The 23,441-nt window shown below is 35.4% G+C and overlaps 1 protein-coding gene across 1 annotated transcript; it reads right to left on the minus strand.

Annotated features, from left to right (window-relative positions):
* DNAJC10 (DnaJ (Hsp40) homolog, subfamily C, member 10) lies at positions 1–22,939 on the minus strand. The gene is made up of 22 exons (XM_010282928.1): positions 22,739–22,939; positions 20,859–21,024; positions 19,050–19,100; positions 17,578–17,660; positions 17,251–17,382; positions 16,281–16,374; positions 15,982–16,059; positions 14,745–14,788; positions 14,235–14,372; positions 13,025–13,114; positions 12,124–12,237; positions 11,222–11,336; positions 9,308–9,435; positions 8,927–9,043; positions 7,704–7,805; positions 6,537–6,692; positions 5,052–5,185; positions 3,494–3,547; positions 2,946–3,093; positions 2,379–2,498; positions 1,075–1,191; positions 1–503 (listed from the first exon to the last, which is right to left on the minus strand). Exons 1-22 carry the CDS (start codon positions 22,937–22,939, stop codon positions 492–494), a joined length of 2,394 nt encoding a protein of 797 aa, XP_010281230.1. The 3' UTR covers positions 1–491.
* Between the last annotated feature and the right edge of the window lie 502 nt (positions 22,940–23,441).

Below are 23,441 nucleotides of genomic sequence, written 5' to 3' on the forward strand. Positions count from 1 at the left end.
TAGACAATAATGCAACCCCAAAGCATCAGGTAAACCTGTTTGTCTTTCAAACAGACAATCCCTCGTTGTGTTTCTGCATTGCAGAGTGGTTTGAGTGCATATTCAGCCACAGGCTGAGTGCCACATTCAAGAAGTGTTTTTTGAAAAGAGACAGAAAAATATAAGGAACTAGTAAATGGGTAGGCAAAAGTGATACAGTCCACATTTCTGGTCAGCTCCAATGTTTGACTAGGAAGAAGGTAGTTGGTGTATCAGAAAAGGGACATGCCGAATTCTTTTGCAGAAACATTGAATGCCTCCATCAAAACCAAAATGCTTTCATCTTACCACAGTTTCAACAGAATTCATAGAGTCACATATGCCCGTGAACTCAAACTAGTTTTCCTATCTTTTGTCCTGTCATGAATGTAACCAGCCTCATATTTTTCTTGTGGTGTCTTCTATATTCACAGCTTCAGAGTATTTTGAATCGTATCTACCTTCAGTACCACTTAGAGTTCATCCTAGTGACAAGAAAATAAACAAGTTATTCTGCAAGTACAAATGAAAATCAACACTATTTGTTTTTTTTTCCCCTGTAATTTTAAGTTTCTCTTTCTCTGTAGTACTAATTTTTCAACAAGGACAAATGTTTCTTAAGAAGTACCCTGAATTTTATTTAACAGCTGTATATTAATATCTTCTGAGTTAGTGTTAATCCCAAACTTGCAGTAATCAGCCTCTCTAATTTGGTGCCTGCTTCTTAAATCTAGTCTAAGGATTACACCTAAAGATACAGTTTATCTCAGCCATGTATCTTTAAATGCAGCTGTCCCATGGATATCTATAAAATCTAAGTCTTGCCATAAGTGATGTGGCAACTGCAGTATGCAGCATTCTCTACTACATCTGTGGACATGGGAGAACTGAGTTTGAATAAATAATCACCACCACCACAAGACTGGAAGTAAAATGTACCTGGTACTATTTGAAGATATTACAGGCTGTATCTCATGGACAAAGAGATGTTTTAAAGGGCTATTCTTTACAATAATAAAAGTCTTTTGCAAAAGGCCCCACAATAAGTATTCTTACCTTATTTCTAGATTTTTTTCTTTTTCCTTTATTTTGAATGGCTTCTAATTTTTCATTCAAAAGGTCAGCAATACCTTTTGCATCTCTGCTGTCTATATATTCGCCAAGAACATTTTTCTTAAAGAAAAAAAAAATTGTGTAACATGTTACCCATGCTCCACACTGAACAGAAAATCTGCTTGCTTTCAGACAAAATTCAAGAGGAATGCAGGGAGGAAGACAAGGGCTCTGGTATATTGATTTACATGGATATGTTTTTGTCTCTGCTTAAACAATGTTAATTGTCTTTATAGCAAGAAACACCCTTAGCTGCTAGTTTTCAAATCCACACAAATTTTGTCATGATCCCTAAAAAAATCTGAAATAGTTATAATTTTCTCACAGTTATTCATCGAAATATTTAATGTAGATAGCCATTACAAAGTCTGCCACTTTGTAATCTATGGTCATGAAATCTGTCAGTGTGGATCGCTGCTTTTGAGACCTGAAAAGTTTACTCTTTACCACAGAAAAATCTTACTGAATTTAGGATTCTCTGAAGGAAGGATTTCTAGAACTTACCATAGGAGATTCAGTTAAAAAAGGAAAGTGTAATTAAAAGAATTGCCTTAACTATCAGAATGTATTGAATACTTTATCTTCAGCATTAATACATTTAAAAAGATGACTGTAATATTCTTGAAATGTAATAGTTTTACATGAATAAAGGCAATTTCCTAGAACTACCTGGATACTTTTTCAGTTTACTTTATTACTACTAATCTGTTAGTAGGAAATGTTGAGAGTCACACTGATAATTGAAATGGTTTGATAAGGTTTGTTTTTGAGACAAAACTAAATATTTTTAATCAAATTTCTGTCTTAAAATACATTATTTAAGTCAAAATTGTAACGGAATGCTATGATTACATTGAAAGAATATTTCTTTTTAGCCAAAATTAAGTTGTCCACATTTCATTTAGAGGGAGACTTTTCCTATTTTTGGTAGCTGGTGGTGGAATTGGTAAAGGTTGAAAAACATTTTGTCACGAGACCCCTGCAAAATTAAACCTTGGTTCTGCTTAAGCCCACGTTTTAGTTACTGTTCTATTAAATTAAATTAATTATTTTTCAATAACGCCTTATTACTGTATCATTGTCTTCCTATTTTAAATATTAGTGAAATAAATTATTATTGTATGTCCCAACTATCTAAATAATGCACTTTAGTATGTTACAGAAATAGTCTCTTAAGTCTTAATGTGAAATAAAATGCATCTACTGACAGTACCTGCTCACCAGCGTACACAAAGATGACACTTTACCTGTGTTCCTTGGTAGGGGTAAAACTTAACAGTAGGGTAGGCTCTGATATCAGCAGTTTGACAGGTCTGAGCGTAAGTCTGACAGTCTACTTTTCCAGCTTTTACTTTTCCTTTAATAGTCTAAAAAGAAAGGTTTATTAGAAACCACCTTCAAGTTTCCATGGGTGACTGTAAGCAAGTAACTTAAACAAGCCAGCAGTGCAGCTAAAAGTAAATGAAAGACATTGCTCAAATCTTAAATATTTCAGAGTAGTTGCTTGTTTGCTTCGCAGACTGTTAACCTTGTCTCAGAAGCCGCTACATGTTCAGCGGAGCACTTGAATTCAGGACAAAGCACATCACAGTTCCAAAGGTCACCCCATCATAAGCTGAAATCTGTCTCAAAAGAGGGTCTGTGTGTGTCTGTGCAAGAGATAATACCCACTGGCAAGTGAGACTGAAGAGGGTCCTCCTAAGGAGGATCACTGGGGGTATGTGATTTTTGGATGACTGCTAAAAACTAAAGTGCTGATGAATTCCAATAACCATTACAAATATAACAATCCAACAATACAGTTAAAAACCTACCCTTGCAAGGATCTCAAATTCAGGAGCAAAATTTTGGCAAGGTCCACACCAAGGAGCATAAAAATCAATGACCCAGTGATCTTTTCCATTCAGAACTTTTTCTGTGAAAGTCTGAGGAGTCAGGTCTACAGACACTTGTGGCAAGTATCTGTGGAGAGGAAGAATAACAGTCATAATCCATTCAAAATTTTAAACGTATCCAAATTCCATTTAAACACAAGAACAATTTCTGAACTTAAGAATATTAGTAGCCTGGAAATCACTACATTACACTTTGTACCTATAAGAGAATCACTTTTTTAAAGTGGTAGACAAAATAATAATATTTATTATTCAGGTCTTCAGAAAACAGGTGGACAGTAAGGAGTATGCTATTTCTCCACATTTTAAAAGCTTGAGTTAAGAGATGTGGAAACTTTAACATCTTAAATTAAGCAATATATATTCTTGTTTCTAATTCTTGATTTACATAGCATTTAAATATTAATTTCTCCTTGCAAGCAAACTATCTAAGCGGCTTGTGAACAAAGTTTAATGCAGTGACTTACCCCAATGCCCAGCCTCTCAGTGAATATGAATCTCTGTGCCATCCATTGTAGCTACTATAAAAAGATTAAAAAGAAAAATTCAGTTGCCCAGTAGTTTGAATTATGTTTGGAAAAAAACAACACACTGTAGAGTGGAAATGATGAAATAACGAACTTAAATGTATGTTTTAGGATGTTTTTTTACCTTGCTCTCAAATCTGAGAAAGTCTCATTAATACAATTAAAAGATACAGAACTAAGGACTACAAGATGAATAGAAGAAAATTCTATGTCAAGAGAGTAAGAAAGTTGGTTTGGAGTACATAAGCTTTGATAGCTAGAACTATTTTGAATGAAGGATCTTTGGTAATAACTCCAGATAAAATGCAGGCTCAAAGACACGTGAGAATTAAACTGAAACATCTTAATATATTTTCTAATTGATGTTCATTCATTACAATAAAACAATTATTAATTATATACATTTCCCTCAATTTGACAGCAGAAAGTCCAGGCAAACTGGTTACTTGGACAAGGATTTATTATTTGGACTTCCAGGGCATTTTGAGACTCCAGTGACAGGTTAGAAAAAAGATTAATTTAGAATTCATATCCACTAATTTACAACTTTATAACAAAGTATTTTACAATAGAGTTACCTTGTCAAAATCTGACTTGATAATCGCTTTTGGTAATCTTTATTTCAAGAGACAAACTTCCATATTTTTTCACAAAAGAGCTGACTCATAACTAGAAATTTGGCACTTAGTCATATTCACGAACTTAGTTGTTTTCAACAGGAAAAAAAAATTCTTTTAAGAAAAACTTCATCTAGAAGACCTGAATAAAAGCAAGCAGTCCAATGCTGAAAGCTACTGAAGTCTATGATGCACTACGATGAAGAGGCATTACAGTTTGTGATCTGACAGCATTTAACAGAACTTTTAATTTTATAAAATAATGAAGGAAGACATCTGCTATTTCAGATGGTTATCTATCTTTAAATATGCATGTGCTTCCTAAAATCCCTGGATCTTCAAACAGTACTGTGAAATGGAGGGGACAGGCTGTTTGCTTTTGGCTGGATTTCATTTCCCATAGAGTTTTTTTTGTTTTGTTAATGATTAATGTTTCCACACTAATGATGCAACAAATGGGATGACTAGATATTTTTTTTGCAGTGGTGCTAACAGACTGTTGGCAGGGAGGATGATCAGATGGCTACATCGCTCTGTTCTCTGAAGATAAAGCTACACTCGATTAAGCCCAGTAGTATTTTTATATTATACGGTTTAAATAATCTACTTTTACAGGCAATTAAAGTTAGAAAACTGGCAATTGATAAAGAACAAGAAATGAAAATTAAGATTCCTGAGGCAGTCTCAGTACAAATTACTGAAACGAAATGGCAAAATAAAATGGCACTAGTTTGAAGTAACGAAGTCAATAACATCTGGGACAGTAATATCATAACAGCCTATTTTAATAGCTGTGATGAACCATTTGTACACAACAGAAGATGTATATTCATCTTGTACCGCATCATCTAACATCTTCTAAACTAAACTAGACTACTTACTAATATTGATGAGCTGTGTTTGATTTTTGAGGAAAGAGTCTTATTTCAGGATATCCCCGAACATTTTCTTGGTGACAGAAAGAATAATATTTTTGACAATCCACACTGCCTACACTGATTAATCCATTTAACATCTGAAAAAAGAAGAAAAGCTACAATCAGATATGCTAACCAATAATACTACAGTTTCAGTAATAACAGAATTTAAGTCTTAATCACTTAGTTGGGAAAAAAACCCAAAACAAACCAAGATTATCACAAGGCTTGCTTCCTTTCTGTAAATGGGTCACTGGTATCTCATGGGAGCCAGCTACCCAGGTACGTTCCCATCATGCACGTACATTTCAGTATAAGCTGCATGCCCGTGGCTCATGAGGCACCTACCTTGCCTCAGAGGTACGTATGAGTGTGGTTATTTAGTATAAGGGCTACCATATTACCATGTTCCGTATCATCGGCTCTGTAATTATGGCGGATCCTGGTACGGTGCAGATGTGCTATCAGCGCACAGCTGGCCTGTGTCTTGAACACACTGTATTTGCTGCAAAGGCCCAAACCACCTGGCATAGGCAGGGAAGCTGATGATTACCGAACGTGTACTATAGAGCTAGTAATACTTCACAGACATTTGACTAGAATATAGAATCCTGGCTAGAACTCCTAGTTTGGCAAGTTCTAAATATCTGAAAGTCATGTACTTGTTTCCAAAGCCCTATTTTTTTTGCCCCAAGTTTATAGTTCAAATTCCTAGAAACATGTCCAGGAAAACCCAGATGGTTGTCAGTAAAGTAATATGGCCTTTGCAAATGAGAGAACACTGTAATGACCTTGCAAAACAAAAACACCCTCCCCAATCCCAACAATTCCACACTGAAGTATGTGTAATTCAGCTAACTGACAACCCGCTTTGAAGTGCATGTTATTTAACACTTACTTATTTTCAGGGAAAAAACCAAGATCGTAGGAAAAAAAATCTTTCTAATATAGGAAATAATTAAAATGGATTAAGATGAATTTAAGATTAAACGAGTTCGAAGTCAGAGGTTTCACCAAGGTCTAAGTGCTATCTTAAAGATGACTAATGATCATAAACAATACTCAGAATAAAGTGGCAAATTATTTCAACCATTTCTTACCATTTCTTATGGGTAAATCTTTTTTTCATATTTTGTTTTAAACAAATGCAGAGCTGTTGTCTAGACAAAGCACTAAGCATCAAGGAAAGTTAGTTACTCTAAAGTTTCTTAGGTCTTTGAAAACAGGAAAAACTCAATTACAGTATAAATGTACTGAACCTTTAAAAAAAAAAAAAGCTTTTTATTTGAAGCAATATAAATCTGTCAGGTAAGAATCCCCTGTTTTGCCTGCAATATTAATCACTAGACTTTCTCAGTTGGCAAATCTCTATGACAGTAGTTGTACCATCTCAATAATTCCACGGAACAGGACACAAAAGGAGAAAAAAAATGTTTGAATGTCATTTACCCTGGCCATTTTCTTCCATTCTGGCATTAAAGCCTGACAAGGTCCACACCACGGAGCGTAGAAGTCAACCATCCAGATTTCCTCTCGTTTTCTTCTCTGAACTAATTCAACAAATGTCTCTGGTGTTAGGGAGACCACTGATGGATTTCTAAGATCCTAAAGTAAGGACAGTTAATAGGCATATTTCACAACAATGTTATCCTATATCGAGCGCTATCACATACAAACAGACTGTAGCAAATTCTGAGAATGTCCCTGTTGTCCCTCTTTTAGTGACACTTGCTGCTCTGATAGGGAAGACCCCACACCACCAAAAGGCATGGAAGCATCAAAAGTCATCCTTTCAACCTGACAACTGTATGTCTGATTTGCTGAGAAGAGCTATCAAAAAAATACAGCCAGGCTGCAAAAGAGGGGCAAAAGGCAAGAAACTCAGCTTACCTGGCAGGAACAGGCATTATGAGACTCGGCTATGCTGTTCAGGCTGGGATGCAGAACACCACATATGGTGCACTAGGGGCCTCTGACTATCAACTGAAAAAGACTGATCTCCACCTGTTCCTGCATGTGTGCTCTGAAACCTGCTTTCTCTGGGCTGCCTGGAGAGAATGAACAGTCTTTTCAAAGAGTGGAAAATAATCTGCGGACCTAGCAGTGAGAGAACCTGAATGCTGGAAGATGGGTGCCAAAACTCTGGCAGCAACAGCAATGACTACCAACGATTTGTAGTTCTGTGAGTTAAAAAAGTTCAAGAAACAGCTGAGAAGCATGGAGACCAGCGAGCTAACTGACAAAAATGTGAACTTCCTCCTATGTCAAGGTGTGTATGCGAAGCATTTTCATCTTAACATTACACCACTTCATACTTTTAATTCCTTTATCCTCTCTCTGAGACAGAAGTCTTTGCAGATTGGAAGGGCTCTTAAGTTTTTTGCTAATGATCTCAAAGCAATTACTTGACAGATTAGAGAAATTAATCCATTAGGTGTCAAGCCCCTGACAGCTGCTAGATCACTTTTCTTGCCCAAGGTTTTTTCCACTCTTTATCTTACTAGTCTAATAATAGTAATAATAAAAAAATAGTCTCAGAATTTTTGAACTAGAGAACACGTTTGTGGATGAGCTGCATACAGAGCATGACTGCAACAAGGGTTGTAATTTACGTACCTCTATAAACTCCAAGATCTGCTCAGCAGAGTGATGTCCTTCATATTCATGAACATCAGACTGATTGAACACAACCGTTGTTGGATAAGCTCGAATGTTATGCTAACAAAACAGACAATAAGAAACGGCGCAGAATTGTTAGGTTTCTTGTACTTTCCTCTAACTGCCATCGGTATTGCTGGCTCACAGCAGCTAACCTGTTCCGTTTGCACATTACAACTGCTCACACTTACATGCAGATGGGAGTCTGAAGCCATTACAAATCAGGACAGAAAAGATGCCAATTGTATTCAGAGATGGCACGGTTTGCTTTGAATTTAAAAACCAGCCAGTAGTTATTTTGCCATGCTCCACAAATACAGGAATTAATCCACAGGCCTCCTAAGCCTTAACTTTAAAGCTATTCCTGGTCTTCAGGAGAAAATGCTTGTACTGTATGTTTGTTTACTACCGTATTGTTTACTATTGAACACAGATGCTTCCATGACTTGAATTCTTCAGTATGTAAACACATCTCAATAAAACTTTAAAAAGCTTGTTCTTTTTTGCTCATTTTTCATGTGTTTTAAGACATCCACATTTTAAAGATAAATACATTCTAACATAAAAAGCTTTTGTGAACCACAAAATATGCAGTTTTTTTTAAATTTAATTCCATTACTATCTGTTTAAATAAGCATAAACTGGTAAGTAATAAACTTTGTTTTGCTTTAAAATTAATCCTGCACTCCTTAAGCACTACAAAACAAAAATCAAAGTCAGTTAGGGTGAACCGAATTAGAAGTAGTTTTGCAGACATCTTCAAAAAGTGTTATACCAATATAAAACTTGTATTTTTTAATGTTTTACTATTTTTTGTCCTCCTGTGTGAAGAACAAAAAGAATGCATGTAGATATTTATATACACACTAGAAAAAAAAATTCTCTGTCTGCTTTTATTCTAGTTTGCTCTTTGAAAAAAACAGGGATTAGTAAATTCTGACACTTCCAGAGTCTTCCAATAACACTATGAAATCAGAGCAAAAATGTGACCTGTATTTTGCATCAATATATTATCCGTAGTGGTTACATAGTTTGCTCCTTTGAAAAAAATTATGCTACAAGTGTCCTGCTTGGTTAAAGAACAAGCATTGTCTGCCCCCATCTCCCTACCCCCAACTAGAAGAAAATAATACTCTTTGGAAGGATTTTTTTTTGTTTTCCCCCCAGTTCCTGCAGCTTACCATGTTGCAAAGCCCTTCATGGACAGTACAGTCTAATGTTCCAAATTTAAGCTGACCATAAAGATGTTTTGATGCTTTTCTCAGCTCTGGTAACAAAGCTCGACAAGGAGGACACCACTAGAAAACAAAATGCAAGTTATCGCAATTGCTTTCCCTGCAGCTGGCTCTCAGGAGAATGTAAGCTGTTTGAGATGAATAATATGCTGCTTTGACAGCAGACTCCACTACATACAAAACCCACACAGTCTAGGAACTAATGCTGCCAAGGAATGAGAAATTACAATACCATCTCATGAATGCTGAAGGGCACTTTCAATATACTGCTAGTGTTTTGTTACATAACATTTTAGAAGAAGGGAAATACAGATATTAAATATTTACCGGTGCAAAGAAATCCACAAGCCATGGTTCCTTTTCTTTGTCAGGAAAATTCTGAGGTCCCAATGTGATAACATGAGAGTTGACACTTTCTTTGGCAAATGCAACAATGTCATATAAGATCTTCTTTCCTTCAAAGTACAACGCAGAAAGGAAACTTTATTTTTCCCTGTGAAAGGTCTCATTAAAAAAACTTCAGAGAGAGCAAGAGGAATCCTTCAGTTCCCTTGACTGATCTTTAAACATGGCCCGCTTAATGGCTACTGGCTTGCTTTTCCTCAGGAAGACAACATTAAACTGTCCAAACCTACATAGGTAAGACCTACTTTAGGTGATAGTTGATATTTGGCTAAATACTAAACTGGGTATTTACCCAGTATCAGCCAAATAAATGTTTCATTCAAGACAAAACATTGTTTGTCAAACAAAATGAATGGTTTTTAGTGTCTGGACTGCTGGCTGTTTTACCATCTTACTAGTGTTTGTTGAAATTAAAAAGTTACTATTCTAGATACACTTGCCTTGGCAAAGTTATTGACACAATGAAGTCTTAAAGCAAAATAAATTATATTGATAAATCACAGCTTTTTAGGTGTAACTGAAGTTTCTGCTGACACAGATCTAGTGGGCAAAGATGAAGGCTCTTCACACCCTTCAGGTACGTATTTGTCAGCAGAAATCAGAGTTTGTGTCTTGAAATGAACCGAGAATAAGAACTTCAGGGTAATTACATCTGAAGTCATGGCACAAAGACATATTAAGACTTATTACTGTTTGTAGATTTTAAACTGCTGAAGCCCTTGAACATAGCATATAAAAGCACCTGATTCTTTCAAGTATTGCATTGTTATAAATACTGGAGTGACAGGACTATTGGCAAACATTCTAGATGCCATCTATTTTGTAAATAGTGCACCAAACATTCAGAAAAGAATCTGTGTACTGTAGTCCAGTGTATTTCTCTTACACTATTTGTAATCTTGCCATTATAAGAAGATCTTAAAATGCTGTATGTATACGACCCTTTCTTGGCTTCTCTGCAGGAGTGGAAATTTCAGAGTATATAAGGCTTTTCCCGGCAGCAATCATGAGATGTACAGGATCAACTTCCCCCCTTAGATACAACTAATCTTTTCTAAGTGGTCAAAATCTTTTCTCCTTTCTTCTTTATCATAGTACTGAGGCTCTCACCTAATTCTAGCAAGCTGTTTCTAATACCTCAGCAGCTAGAAAATTAGAACATTATCTTGCATAATTGTCTTGTGACGCGTTCTGGATGAAGCTACACCTATTGCTGCAAATTACAGTTTTGCTTCAGGTTCCATTCCCCTTCAGCCAGCATTTTTGAATCCTTTCAGTGGTACACAGTAACATAGTTCCAACCTTTCCTGGAAGGAAACTGCTACTTTGGAAATGAAAGTCAGTGGTAAAAGTCTCAATATAGATTTTCTTGGATGGAAGTCAGCAAAACATGGAATTAGTTTTAGTGCAGTGACACATGAAATCAAATCCAAGTTTGTTAAGTTGGCAGCACTGTACAACTAGCATGTTAATCCTCTGTGACGGGTGTGCCTTACAGCATTCTTTGGTTATCCTACCCAAAGCAGAAGCTCTCCTGGTCAGCTTCAGAGATTTCAGTTGTATGCAATTATGTAAATGACACTGAAATAAACAGAATAGTAATGACAAAATACATCTCTTGGCGTCTAATGACTGCTTACCCAGGGAAAAAAACCCAACCAAACAAAAAACTAAAGGAAATAGTAAGTTTGTGCAAGGCTAAAGTAAGGTCAGAGGAAAAATAGCAAATATTAAAACTACAAAACTCTTCTTTGGGAAAACAAATGCAGTTTGCCTAAGATAGTGTCACTGCAAAGTGATTATGTAATGATTTAAACTTGCCAAAGTTTCCCTTACCGTGATGAATTTCATAATCTCCAGTTCCTTTTCCCTTGAAGACTGCTAAACAAGGCTGATAGACATACAGTTTGTTGCAGATAGTTGGTGAGGAAAGACAGTCAAACTTGCCAACCTATTGAACAGGCAGTGCCATTTTAATTAATGCATCCTGATTTATACAGATTAACATATTTTGAAAAGCAGTGAGAGTTAGGATAGATTCATTAAAAAACGTAAAAAATATGGAAAAGTAGCAGCCTTTTTATAAACAGCAGATGTCTTAAGACAATCTTGTAACCATGATGTTCGGGGAAGCTACTAGCACAGCTATATTAGGTTGTTTGCTAATTTTTAATTTAAAGGCCAAAACAGCGAATAAAACCTTAAAGAATCCTCTCCCCTCCGCCAACCAAAATAGTAATGAAGGAAAAAAGACACCTAAAATAAATGTGATATTAAAATTCTTCTAGTCAATGCAACAATTTTTTTAAAATACATACCTTATAGAATAACACGATCCATATGTCTTTAGTACAAAGTTTGAATTTGTACATTTTTCTTTTTATTAAGAAAAAATTCAAGATAATTACAGAGTTTTCTGAGTAATTAAAATACAGTTTCACATACATTAATTTGAAGTGTTAACTTTGTTAACTCAATGGGATCTGCAGCAACATTCCCATAAGAGAGCAGATTTAAAAGATAATCCTTCCTCACTACTTTTAAATTATTCAAACCATATGGCAAACTTCATTGCTTGCTTTAAATTGAAAGCTTACTACAGATTTACCACGTGATAATGTACCTCGTTCAGTACCAGAGGTGGCAGGTGGTAGTAGCAGCTAATAATAATGAAAAACATATTGACTTGTTCTCTGAATGTAAATGGTATTTAACACTAGGTAAGTGAGCAGTCTTACCTGAATATGTTCATCTTTAAGTAAAAATTTAAGTTTCTTAAATTCCTGTACGTTTGGTTTATCACTCTCGCCAAACTGGAAGAAAAGCAGCCATCGGTGATGAGCCAGACGGTCCTTTAAATGAAGGGGAAGGAAAAAACCCAAACAAACAAAAAATGAAACAAAACAAAAATTATTCCCAGCTTATACCAACTTGTAAATTCCTTTGATGTTTTATAACAGCAAATGCCCAATTTTTCATCTGAGTAACCTCCTCCACGCAACAAATTCTTTCATGCAGTCCTTCCACTAACTTCATTTTACTGCATCATAAATGGGAAAGAGGAAGAAATCTGAAAACAAGCTGGCTACGTGCTACGCTCTATACTTTTTGTTTCCATATGTGTCTCCTATTGTAGATCAAGCTGCTAAGTGCCCCTACAAGTGTGAAAAGAGGTTTCCTCTTTTTTCCCTCCAAGACAGGAGTAACTTTATGACTTCTAATTTCAGTTCATACATAACTTATCATGGATGAACAAGTATTTTTTCTTTCTTAGATTGCTGACAAAATACATTTTAAAAAAATTCTCTACAATGTAGTTTATTTTAAAAAATAACTAGAAAGTTACAGTTGTTACAGTTGCAGAGTGTGTTGCAATGGCAATTTCCTTGGTTTTCTATTTTACTATTAAATATGTGCCCTCCTCCCCCTTACTTTTGTTGTTTTACTAAGCAACAAAAGTAAAATGTAGACAAACAATGTTAAATAATTTTGGTTACAGAGGAGAAAAAATATAGTAATTTTCAGTTAAATAAATGCTAAATGTTTTATCAACAGGATTTGAAAAATGTAAAAAAAGTAACAATAAAAATGTAAAAATACATTATTTAAAGAAATCTTAGCATATTTAAAAAAATTCACCTCTAATGATGCTGCGGAAATAATTTCAAAGTCTGGCAGATGCTGCATTACTTCCTGATATATTTCTCTGGCATCCAAGGAGTTAAGAAACTAGGAAGGAAAGTTAACGGTGTTCTTTATACGGAATTACAAACACCAACCTGATTGTTGCTGATTAGTACTCAGTGTCAGGGAAATTATTCTGATTTGTTCCTTTCCATCAAGTGAAGAGTACAGTTAATAATATGTTGTTTGATCAACTTTTCATATATATAATTTCACAAACGTCACCCTCAGAATACTGTGTTTTAGCTTTTTTCCCTCAATATTAAATTCAAGATACCATATTGTGCCAAAGAGGGTGCTACGTCTCAAATTCAAATTGCAAACCAAATTTGCCAATCAAGTTTACAAGATTTCCAATCTAGTTTTACAGCCTTCCTTAACTGCACTGTATGGACATTTAAGTTTCAGTAATTTTTTAAATTTAGGAAGTAATATGAATCAGTAACTCAGAGTTGGTAAGTTACAAAGTTGAAAGTAGGCAGGTTATAAATTTAATTTTCTCCTTTTAAAGACAGAGATAACAGTAGTGACAATAAGGGAGCAAGCCACGCTTCAAACTGAGAAATGTCTCCCATCAGTTAAGGAAGTTAGAACTACCACACAAACGTAGGAGGAGGTTGCAATATTAGAATAGAGCCAAAACGCATAATCTGTACCAACGGACAACGCAGGAGTGCTTTTATCACACATGTCAGTACTCCGTTCAGAGTAACATTTCTCAAACTTGTGATACCTGGGGCATATTCTTTCTGGAATAAAAATTGGAGGCACATGGCAAATCTCCCAAGCTTGCCCAAGATAGCTGGGTAGCAGCTTCAGAACTAGCTCTTGGGCTTGTCACAGAGCACATCCCACCCCTGGATTCCCCCAGCTGCTCGGGGGACTCCTGAGGAGGTGGCTAGGCAGAGCTACGGGCTGCTGCTACTGCACCGTGCTCCTGTTCACTCTCCCTGCAGAGCTGCCAACTGGGGACCACCTCCAGGGATCACTGCCTTAGAAGCCAGGAGGGATTTAAACTCATACCAGAGCATACAAGCTTAGAAGAAAAAGAAAAAAGCATCTTTTCAGTTGTATATAATCAATTTGGAAATTATTTATACATCCCTTTGTCATTGTCATCACCTTATTTTAGCTAAATACAGAATGGCTATGAAACAACTCGTACCAAAACACCTCCTTTCTCTTTGTTATTTATGGTGGCTCCAGGTGGAAAGTATGCTGTAGTACTAGATGAGATATCTAAATTATCACAAAGCTCACCCTGGGTGCCACAGTCCATCCAGCCTACATTAACAAGACCTTCCTGTAATTAAAAAAACAAACAAACAAACAAACAAAGAACAAACCACAAACCAACAAAAAACAAACACATAAAGTATTTTTTAATTTCAAGTTCAGAAATGCTTTTGAAAATCCCAACACAAGCAATTATATATAACATTTTGAAAATTGCAGGAGACCACATTGCAATTAATTTGTTGATATTCATTCATATTTTATAAAATTCTTCAAAAATTTAATGTTATTCCAATAGCTACTATGTCAAAATACTTCACTCTTCTGAAAGTTAATGTATGAAACTCAGTGAGAGTTTTGGCTACAATTTTATGCTTTCACTTCCGTTGTTTTGTTTTAACAGTAACAGGTAATGCTTTCAAAGTGAAACACCGCTTACCAACATGCCAGCTAGCTTAAGGCGTGTTTGGTAACTCAAGCAATCTGCAAAATAAAAATTAGTTATTTACAAACATAAAACTTCAATAGGTGACCATTTCAAAAAGCATGCTTCCTGGCTATTCGTCTGGTATTTCAGTGACTTGAAGGTGTAACATCTAGCAATCAGCACTTGATGGTTGTCTACTCTAAGTTAAAAATAACATGAATAACATTCTCTTGCTTCATCAACAGAGAATTCTAATTTTAAAAATTTTAATATTTTATTTGGTATATAAAGACTGATCTTTAAAATTTCTTCTTAACCAATGTTTAAAAAAAAAAACAAACCAAGAGGTATATCTACATGCTGTCTTGGAATGAGATTTCAATGGAAATATAAATTTTCTGTCATTCAAATAACAACTTACTATTATAAATACATCATATGCTCTAATTACCCATCCAGACTTTGAATAATTGCCTTCTGATGCAGATTCTTTTTTCTGAAATAAGAAGATGCATCAACCTCGCTTTACTTGGACCAAAGTCGAAAACTTAGTAACAAAAGGACTGCAACTTGAAATCAAGCTATTACGAATGTAAATCCAAGCTGCAGCTCTGGTTATTCAGTTCACAGAGCAAAGGTCTCTTCGTAAGATGGAGAAATCTTTGTTTGTCAAAGGTGTAGTGCATTTACTTAGCTCTATCAGCTAACTAAGGCAACTTTCTCATATACCATATCCGGTACTGATCCCAAAAAAGTCAGTGACAAACAGCTACAAAAAAATAGTGCAACTCTAAACTCAGACATGACATCAATGCTGTGTCCAAACCTACCTTCTGAGAAAATATGCAGCTAATTTTTGAGTATTGGTGGTTTAATGGGGAGATACATCCTTCCTTCTCCTCGGCTATCACTGACAAGCTGGCACGCACCTATGCATATCTGTCATTTGAGCTTGAGCTGCAAATTGCAGTCAGAGGCCTTTTCTGCCAGTTCCCTTCCTGAGGGGTTACACTTGAGTGCTGCTGTAGTGACTCACGTGACAATACAAAAGTACAATAGCATAATCTTTCTACTAATGTCCCTTTTGCCAAAGCACCTCTAAAATTGTGCTTAAATGACCCATAGCCCAGATACTGTGATCATCTAAAGATGTTTTACAATTTTTTATTAGAAGAGATTATGCCACTATCAGCAAAAGTACTTTTTTTTTTCCTGTTTGCTTTATTTGAAAAGTATTTAATATACCTACCCCCACGTTCAGCACAGAAGGTGATCAGCCAACCAACGCCAGAAGCAAATGAAGTTTCAATGGCATTAACAAAGTTTCCTGAGAGTGAAACAATTTGCATCAGTTTGTGATTTAACAAGAGTACAAAACAAGAAGGTTTTACCTTTATATTAGCAAGTTACAGTAAGATATTTTTAATCTCAAAAATAACACTTAGTAACACAGTTGACAGATGCGGTTGTATACATAATTTCTGCCATATGTTTTATTGTAAAAGCAATTTCAAGAACAACACCCCAAGAAAAATAGGTGAACATTACCTGCCCATAACTCAGTGACCGTGCTTGTAACATACTGCATGGCAAAGTTCTTTAAGCTCTCTTTTGACCTGTCTCCATAGTATTTCACTGGTTGCTATAGAAGACAAAGAATAACGTTTAGAAAAAGTTAAAAAAACCCCAAAAACCAAAAATAAACCATCCCAAAACCTACTTTTTTTTCCTCTATAACAGTACTTATGCAACTGTGGGACCCTGCCACCCTTCCACCCCCCAACCCTTAGCGCTAACTGTTCCCTCCCTCTCATATTGGAATGTGTGGACTTTAACTTTCATTTAAATTTTGTAATGTGTTTTCTTTCCAAATCCAGCAACACAAGGATAATTTAGTCTTAGAAACACCAACTCCCAGTGATTATACTTCTATTTAAATAAAAATTTCTTGCATCAGTCCATTTGTGTATACACAATCTCTGCGTTCAACCTCTCAAATCCTATCATGGTCAAAATGTAACCGAATGCAATTTGTACGCCACCCCAGCACCGCTACTTAAGAAGCGGCTATAATGTGTGACGTACATAATGCAGCTAGCATGCAGGAAAGCTTGTGGAAGGACTTTCCAAGTTTCTTTAGGCACATCATCTTTAGACTCAAAACCACAGACTATTCTCTGTATTTGAAAAGTCCTTTACAATACTCTAAGAGAAACTGTCCAAGTAGATTTATTGCTTTGCCTATAGCACCACTGCCACCCGTACCTTCCCAAATTAGAAGTGGTATGTTGCACAGTGAAATCATTCAAAAAAAGCACTGTATAAACCAGGTATCTATTTCTGAAATTAAGTTTCTAAATTACTTTAAGGTGAAAGAAGAGAAAAAGTAATTTATTAAAAGGAAGTAATATGTTAAAAGGAAGATCTTTCTATAAACATCTATGATTGAACAAGTATTAAAAGAAATACTCTTCCAGATTTCAGTCTTCCTCAAAACCCTCAAAATTTTATCACTCACCATTCCGGTTTTGAAAACATACAGACTGGGATAACTGTTAATCCCTTTAATTCGACAAAGCATCCTATTATCTCCACAGTTGACAGCTCCAATGCGTATTACTCCATCCATCTCCTTAGCAAACTCCCTCCACTAGAAAAAAAAGGAGGGGGAAAAAAAAAAAAAGATTATTTTCCTATAAAGATATAATGAAAAATCAGGATGTTTTAGTCCTAGCATCTTGAATTGTTGGTTTTGGTTTCAGCTTCAGTGTAAAAATCCACTTCATTAAGTTTTATGCTGTTAAAACCAATTCATTTTCAGAGTTAATTTGCTTGTTATACATACCGTAGGTGCTAACTCATGGCAGTGGGAGCATCGAGGAGAGTAAAAATTCACAAACCACAGTTCTCCTGAGTTAACAGCAGCATCTGGATGGAGAGAAGAAAATTTTACATAATACACATCTACAACGTAGTTATATTGAGAATGTACATTTTTACCAGATTGTTTTCCCCCCAAGAGCTGAATTCAGTATTTATGTCAGACACAGTTAGCAGCAGTAACGCAGATGGGATAAAGACTGCACCTCATTTGCACATACGATTTTTGTGCACTTCCCTACAACAGTGAGTATTTCAGAGAGTATCAGCAACCCGACTTTCAACATCTGTTCTATTAATTAAGAATAAATTTAGTCTCTACAGATTAACCTAGCTGAAATGTGTAATAGTGTAAGTCTGGTTACCTTAAAAACAAAGAAAGAGTTCTAAAAGATTTTTACCCTCTAGAACTTTCCATTTCCTTATATCACTTCATGTATTTTCTGGGTTCCACCAGGCAATCTTTTTATGTAGAATCCCTGTCTAACAGGTGAAAATGCAATTTAAAAATCCAAGTTCATATGATTACTAGAAAAGTCAAGGGAAACATAATTAAATGCTCTTGCTTATAAAAGAAAGCAACAGCAACAAAATATACACACACGGATGTTATCAGCTAGAATTACATGGCTTTCAGTTTCTCCATTTTTGGACATAATTTTTATAGTGAATTTTCTAAGTTATATTTGCCTATATTAAAATGCCCTCACAAACAAGCCAACTAAGGAATGTGTAGATTCTGCAAATCAATTAACCAAAACAAGACCAGGTTCTCATGGAGAGCATCATGACATTCTGCTATTAGAACAGTTTACAAAACTGGTTCAGCATGTAGATCCAGTCCATATAAAGGAAACTGTACTCAAAATGCAGATAAAAAAACCCCACACAAAATCCAGTATTTTTTCTCTTTTAGTTATAAACTGCTATAATTAAAAAAAAAAAAAGGATGATGTCCTCACTGAAAGCATTATCTTTCCAGACCTTGTTTTACTTAGCTGTGTTTTTAGTATCTGCTATCACCTTCTGGATTTGAACCTCTTGTGCAAGGCACAATTGACTGGATTTCACAGAAAAAAAAAAATAGAAATATAATAGAAAAGTTCTATCAAGTGCATTTTTAGACAAGAGACCAAAAAAATAGTAAGTTAGGAGAAACAAAATCTTAATTCAAATAATTTCCTCCTACAGATCTCAGAAAGTATCTTTCAAACTTAATCTAAACTGTTTATTGATATTGATGCTAACTAGCATTACATTACTGAACACAGGAAGGGTTTGGTTTTGGGGTTTTTTTTTCTTATCTGAAGATGATTTTCTGACAGTTTTTTTGTATAGATACATAAATAGAAGTCTATAGATATATCGCTCAATGTAGAAATTGCTACTTTGGGTTGCCATATTTGTCTAACAGATAGCTATTTATTTAAAACTTACCAAATTCTCCTCTATCCAATGTTATAATTTCAGGATCATCATCATAAATACCTATTGAAAAAACAACAATTGCTTTTCATTTTTGCCATCTTTAAAATGAAGAAACAGACTATCGTCTTATTCACAAGACAGAAAACAGAAGACAGTACACTTAAATTGAAATATTAAACTGGCAATGAGAGTTTTTACAACAAAGCTATGTTTGCTTAGTAATATGTAACATTAGTTTAATCTCTTGTGAACTCCTGTGCCCCCGTGCTACAAAAGCCACCATCAATTCTTTTGGTGTTTTAGCAGAGCAGCCAGCAAGTGAGTGGAGGACTTGAACTACCACTGTTACGGCAAGAGTGTTAGAAATTACATCAACCAGTTGTCAGATTAAAATTCAAGAAGCTTCAGGTCTCACTGAGCGCGCTATATGTGATGTCTGGAAACCTTCACTTCTCTCAGCCTCTGGTTTTCTAAACTACTTAGATCACAAAGGCGTTTCAGCCACAATGTTTTCCACTAACAGAATGTGTGAACGCAGTGGAATAAACTGGACAGAATAAAGGTAAGGAAGACAGCTTTTCTAAAATGCTAACCAGTCCTATCTAGATCATCACTACAAAACAGTCTACTACTTCAAGTACGCAAGAAAGGCAGTGCAGAGATACCAAAAATACTATTAGACAGCATTATATTACGCTACTATGGCTACAGATCTTTTACAGTACCTAGCATGGTGAGATGCCATTTCACCTGAGGTATACAAGGATTAAATACAAATAAATAATGAGAGAAATTAATTTTGACAGGTGACAAGGTACTTTTTATACCACCATCCATTTATATATCATGTAATACAATACATACACTCACCCATACATATATAAAAATATGTATATTCTAATATACATACATATAAAAGAAAAAAGTATCTATAGATACTCTTGAAACGACTGGTAAATAGACAGTCAAGGATATCGTTTCTCAATCAAGCAGTGCAACTTCAGACAGATAAAATTTCTTAAATCCGTTCATCTGAAGAAGTTTTAGGGTAATTTCCATATTTTCCTGTGATAGGAACCTCTGGTTTAGTCAATTTCAATTTGCAGAGACATTAATTTTTTAGAGATTGGGACATACTAAATCAAACAACACCAGAAAAACATTTTGCCAAGGTGGAGGCTCATTTCAGCTTTTTTTTTTTTTTCCATATCAATCAAACCATGTTCCTCGGTCCCCTATTTTAACTACCTAAAATTTGTTACGACAAACATTAAATAACTTGTCTCAATATCATTTTGTGGATGATTGTTATTATTTTTTCATTTTCTACTACCTCTTTACTGATCTCTAATTGTATAACTGCATATAAAATAGGCTTAACAGTACAAAAATCTCCTCTCAAAATCCACTGGAGAATACTTTTTCTAAACAAAAAAGATCTTTCTCCATTAAAGAGTTAAAAAGAATGCTGATGAAACAGTAACACTGGAATTTAAGTTAAAAAAAAAAAGCAGCTTCACACTTTAAAAAAATAAACAAGAAGTTAGATGACCAATAAAAAGGTAAGCAGCAGGAACAGCAAGAACAAAAGACTGGGTAAATAGATTATTACATTTTTGGTATTTTTGGGTAGCCATTAGCAGCATAAATAAAAGACTGGGTCAGCAGAGAGAAAATGACAGGTACAGGAGAACAAGAGAGCAGGCAGAAATCTGGGGAGGATACATCAGAAATGTGTAAAAAGATCTGATATAGATCTGAATATTGCATTTACTTGTGACTGTTTTAAGCAAGCCACAAACATACATCATAACTTACCAAAATCGTAGCGATAAAAGTGCCAGCTTTCATAACGACCTCCTTGCTGCTGATCTTCAAGACCTTTCTCTCCATATTTATCATACTTCTTCCGTAGATCTTCATCTTTAAGTACTTCATAGGCTCTATTTATTTTCAAAAAGTTTTCATGTGCATTTGGATCATTCTATTTAAGGAAAACTATAATTAGTAAGTAATTAATAAACCACATTGTACAGATAATGGTGAGAAAATAATCTTTGGAAATATTTTTATATCCCTACTAAAGATGTCATTTGTGATGGAAGCAGACATTACACAGTGATCTTCAAAGAAACTACAGTAAAGTTTTGCTTTCCTGAAGCCAGATGCATCTTCTGCTCATTTCTTCATCCTCACTAAAGTACCAACAGAAATACAAAGCGAACTGGTAGGAGGCTGTAACATTCTCCAGTGACCCCTCTTCTTTCAACTCTCTTTCTCCAATGGGGAAGAAAAAAAAAAAGAAGAAAAAAAAAGTACTCAATAATGAAGACTTACCATTTCATCTATAATCTTTTCTACTCCCCTAGAACACCACTAGTCCAGTTTGAATATCTTTGCTATAAAGACAGATTCATCCCTTCTGATCTTACAGTGTAAGCAGAGGCCCCTTTTTTTATTTAAAAAGCATTCTGGTTCTAGGTAGCTTCAGAATTAGAATTGTGAAAAATCTGCAGACATATTTTGAACCCCAGTTTGAGTTCTGAGCTGGTGCAGTGGAACAGTGGTGAGCGAAATCTGCAGCACTCTCATAACCTTTTAACTTGTGCTTACACAGTTCATGCAAAAGACACTTTTTCTTAAAGATTCTTGACTTATTTACCTAAATATACATTAAATGCTTTACCATTATAGAATTTGTGTAAGGGCTTCATCTTCTATATATCATCTTTAATGTTGAACATAACCTGTTGAAATATCTTTAGTAGTATTTTAGTAGTGTTTGCATACTTGGAAACTACAGAACCTGACCCAAAATGTTACTATTTTGAAAGGTATCAACACAGGGAAATGGCAGTTAATAGCCACAAGTTGTCATTTCTAACTTTGTTGAGATTTGGCTTTCTCTTTGAGCTTCGCCATGTTCAAATCCATTGTAAAACATGAGAGCCTCAGAGGCTTCAACGTACTCTGTGCAGGCAGGCCCTGAGCTCATATGGAACATCACTGTTTTCTGGGGCTCTATGCAGCTGCAGTTGCACATATAAAGATCTAAACCCTCGTATTTCACGTGAGTTTCTGATTACTTCAGTATATCTTGAGGAAAAACTGATGACATTTACATTTAAAAATTATTTCTTTATACTTCAGAAAACATGGTAGCACAGACTGAGCTGTTCTCCGTCTTCTCTCTAGTTAGTCTAGAGCTCCTTACTACCCTCCCTCGTTATGCCTGCCTTGGCAGTCCCAGAATTCCTTCTTTGTGCTGTTTGATACTTGGAGACTGATGTCTCCGTACAGACTGGTGGTGTTTGCTGTTTAGATGACACTTCATGTTAGGGAAGCAGTAAGTTCCGCTAAGTTAAACAAGAAGAGACAAACTCACCAGTTTACCAAGGTAATATAGTAGACATAAGTTTTCCTCTATTTACAAAAATACAATTAAGAATTAAATGATCTTGCCTCTTTCTTTTTTTTTTAGTACAGCAGTTTAATATGTCCGAAATTAAACACAACCATAGATGACCAGTCTATCCCTTTTAGTAAATTTTCTCTACAGAAAATCTGAGCTGAACCGTCAGGTGGTTACATTACTTCACAAGAACAGAGAAACATTTTAGATAAATGAAAACCACTTTTTGTTTAAACATTAAGATCCATTAACTCAACAACTTTGACCTGTTAAAGATGTAACTTACCTGATTTTTATCAGGGTGCAACTTTAATGCCAGTTTTTTGAACGCTTGTCGTATTTCTCTACTACTTGCTTCTTTGGATACTCCAAGTAAACCATAGTAGTCCTGATCAGTGCACACAAGAACTATTACATATACTAAAACTAGCAATAAAGATCTTTTCAAATATCTAATATAATCTCCTTTGGATACTAAGAACTGCATTATGAAGCTTTTGGAAAGTTTACAGGTTCTGATTCGAGCAGGCTTTGGGAAGAGTCTCCAGTAAATCCACCAACGTTCAGAGATGCAGCCGTATTTATGACGGAGCTCTTCAAAACGCTGATTGTCCTACTTCATGTCACAAGTCTTGCAAAAGTTACAACCTATAAGAAAAGGGAAGAAAGAGCAATTAAGTACCTGTTACTACTTATTCAATAACTATACGTTAGTAAAGAACCTCATTGCCAGCTTGATCAGACTGCACATGAACATTAAGTTTCTTGATGGCGAACTACTTTCTTTCTGAAGACCACACAAGTGACAGACCACCTGTGGATTATGTACATTGTGAGATAATCACGCAAAGCTGTACTCAACGACACTAAATACCAGCCCCTTACATCACGTTAAAAAAAGCGGTTTTAGTACGGCTCGCTTTTCCCTCAAACTTACTTTTAGCACCGCAGGTGGACATTCCTACCGAAAGAGCCGGTTGCTGTGAGCC

This window comes from Phaethon lepturus, unplaced genomic scaffold (genome assembly GCF_000687285.1).
Source record: "Phaethon lepturus isolate BGI_N335 unplaced genomic scaffold, ASM68728v1 scaffold25492, whole genome shotgun sequence".
Taxonomy (NCBI): Eukaryota; Metazoa; Chordata; class Aves; order Phaethontiformes; family Phaethontidae; genus Phaethon; species Phaethon lepturus.

Excerpts from the sequence above, each read along its gene's own strand:
- DNAJC10 (XM_010282928.1), bottom strand. The coding sequence starts at position 22,939 with ATGCAGTTCTTAGTATCCAAAGGAGATTATATTAGATATTTGAAAAGA. Across the intron at positions 16,060-16,280 it reads GGTCACTGAGTTATGGGCAG|GAAACTTTGTTAATGCCATT; the intron begins GTAATGTTCACC and ends TTTCACTCTCAG. Across the intron at positions 9,044-9,307 it reads TTGTGGATTTCTTTGCACCG|TGGTGTCCTCCTTGTCGAGC; the intron begins GTAAATATTTAA and ends TTTGTTTTCTAG.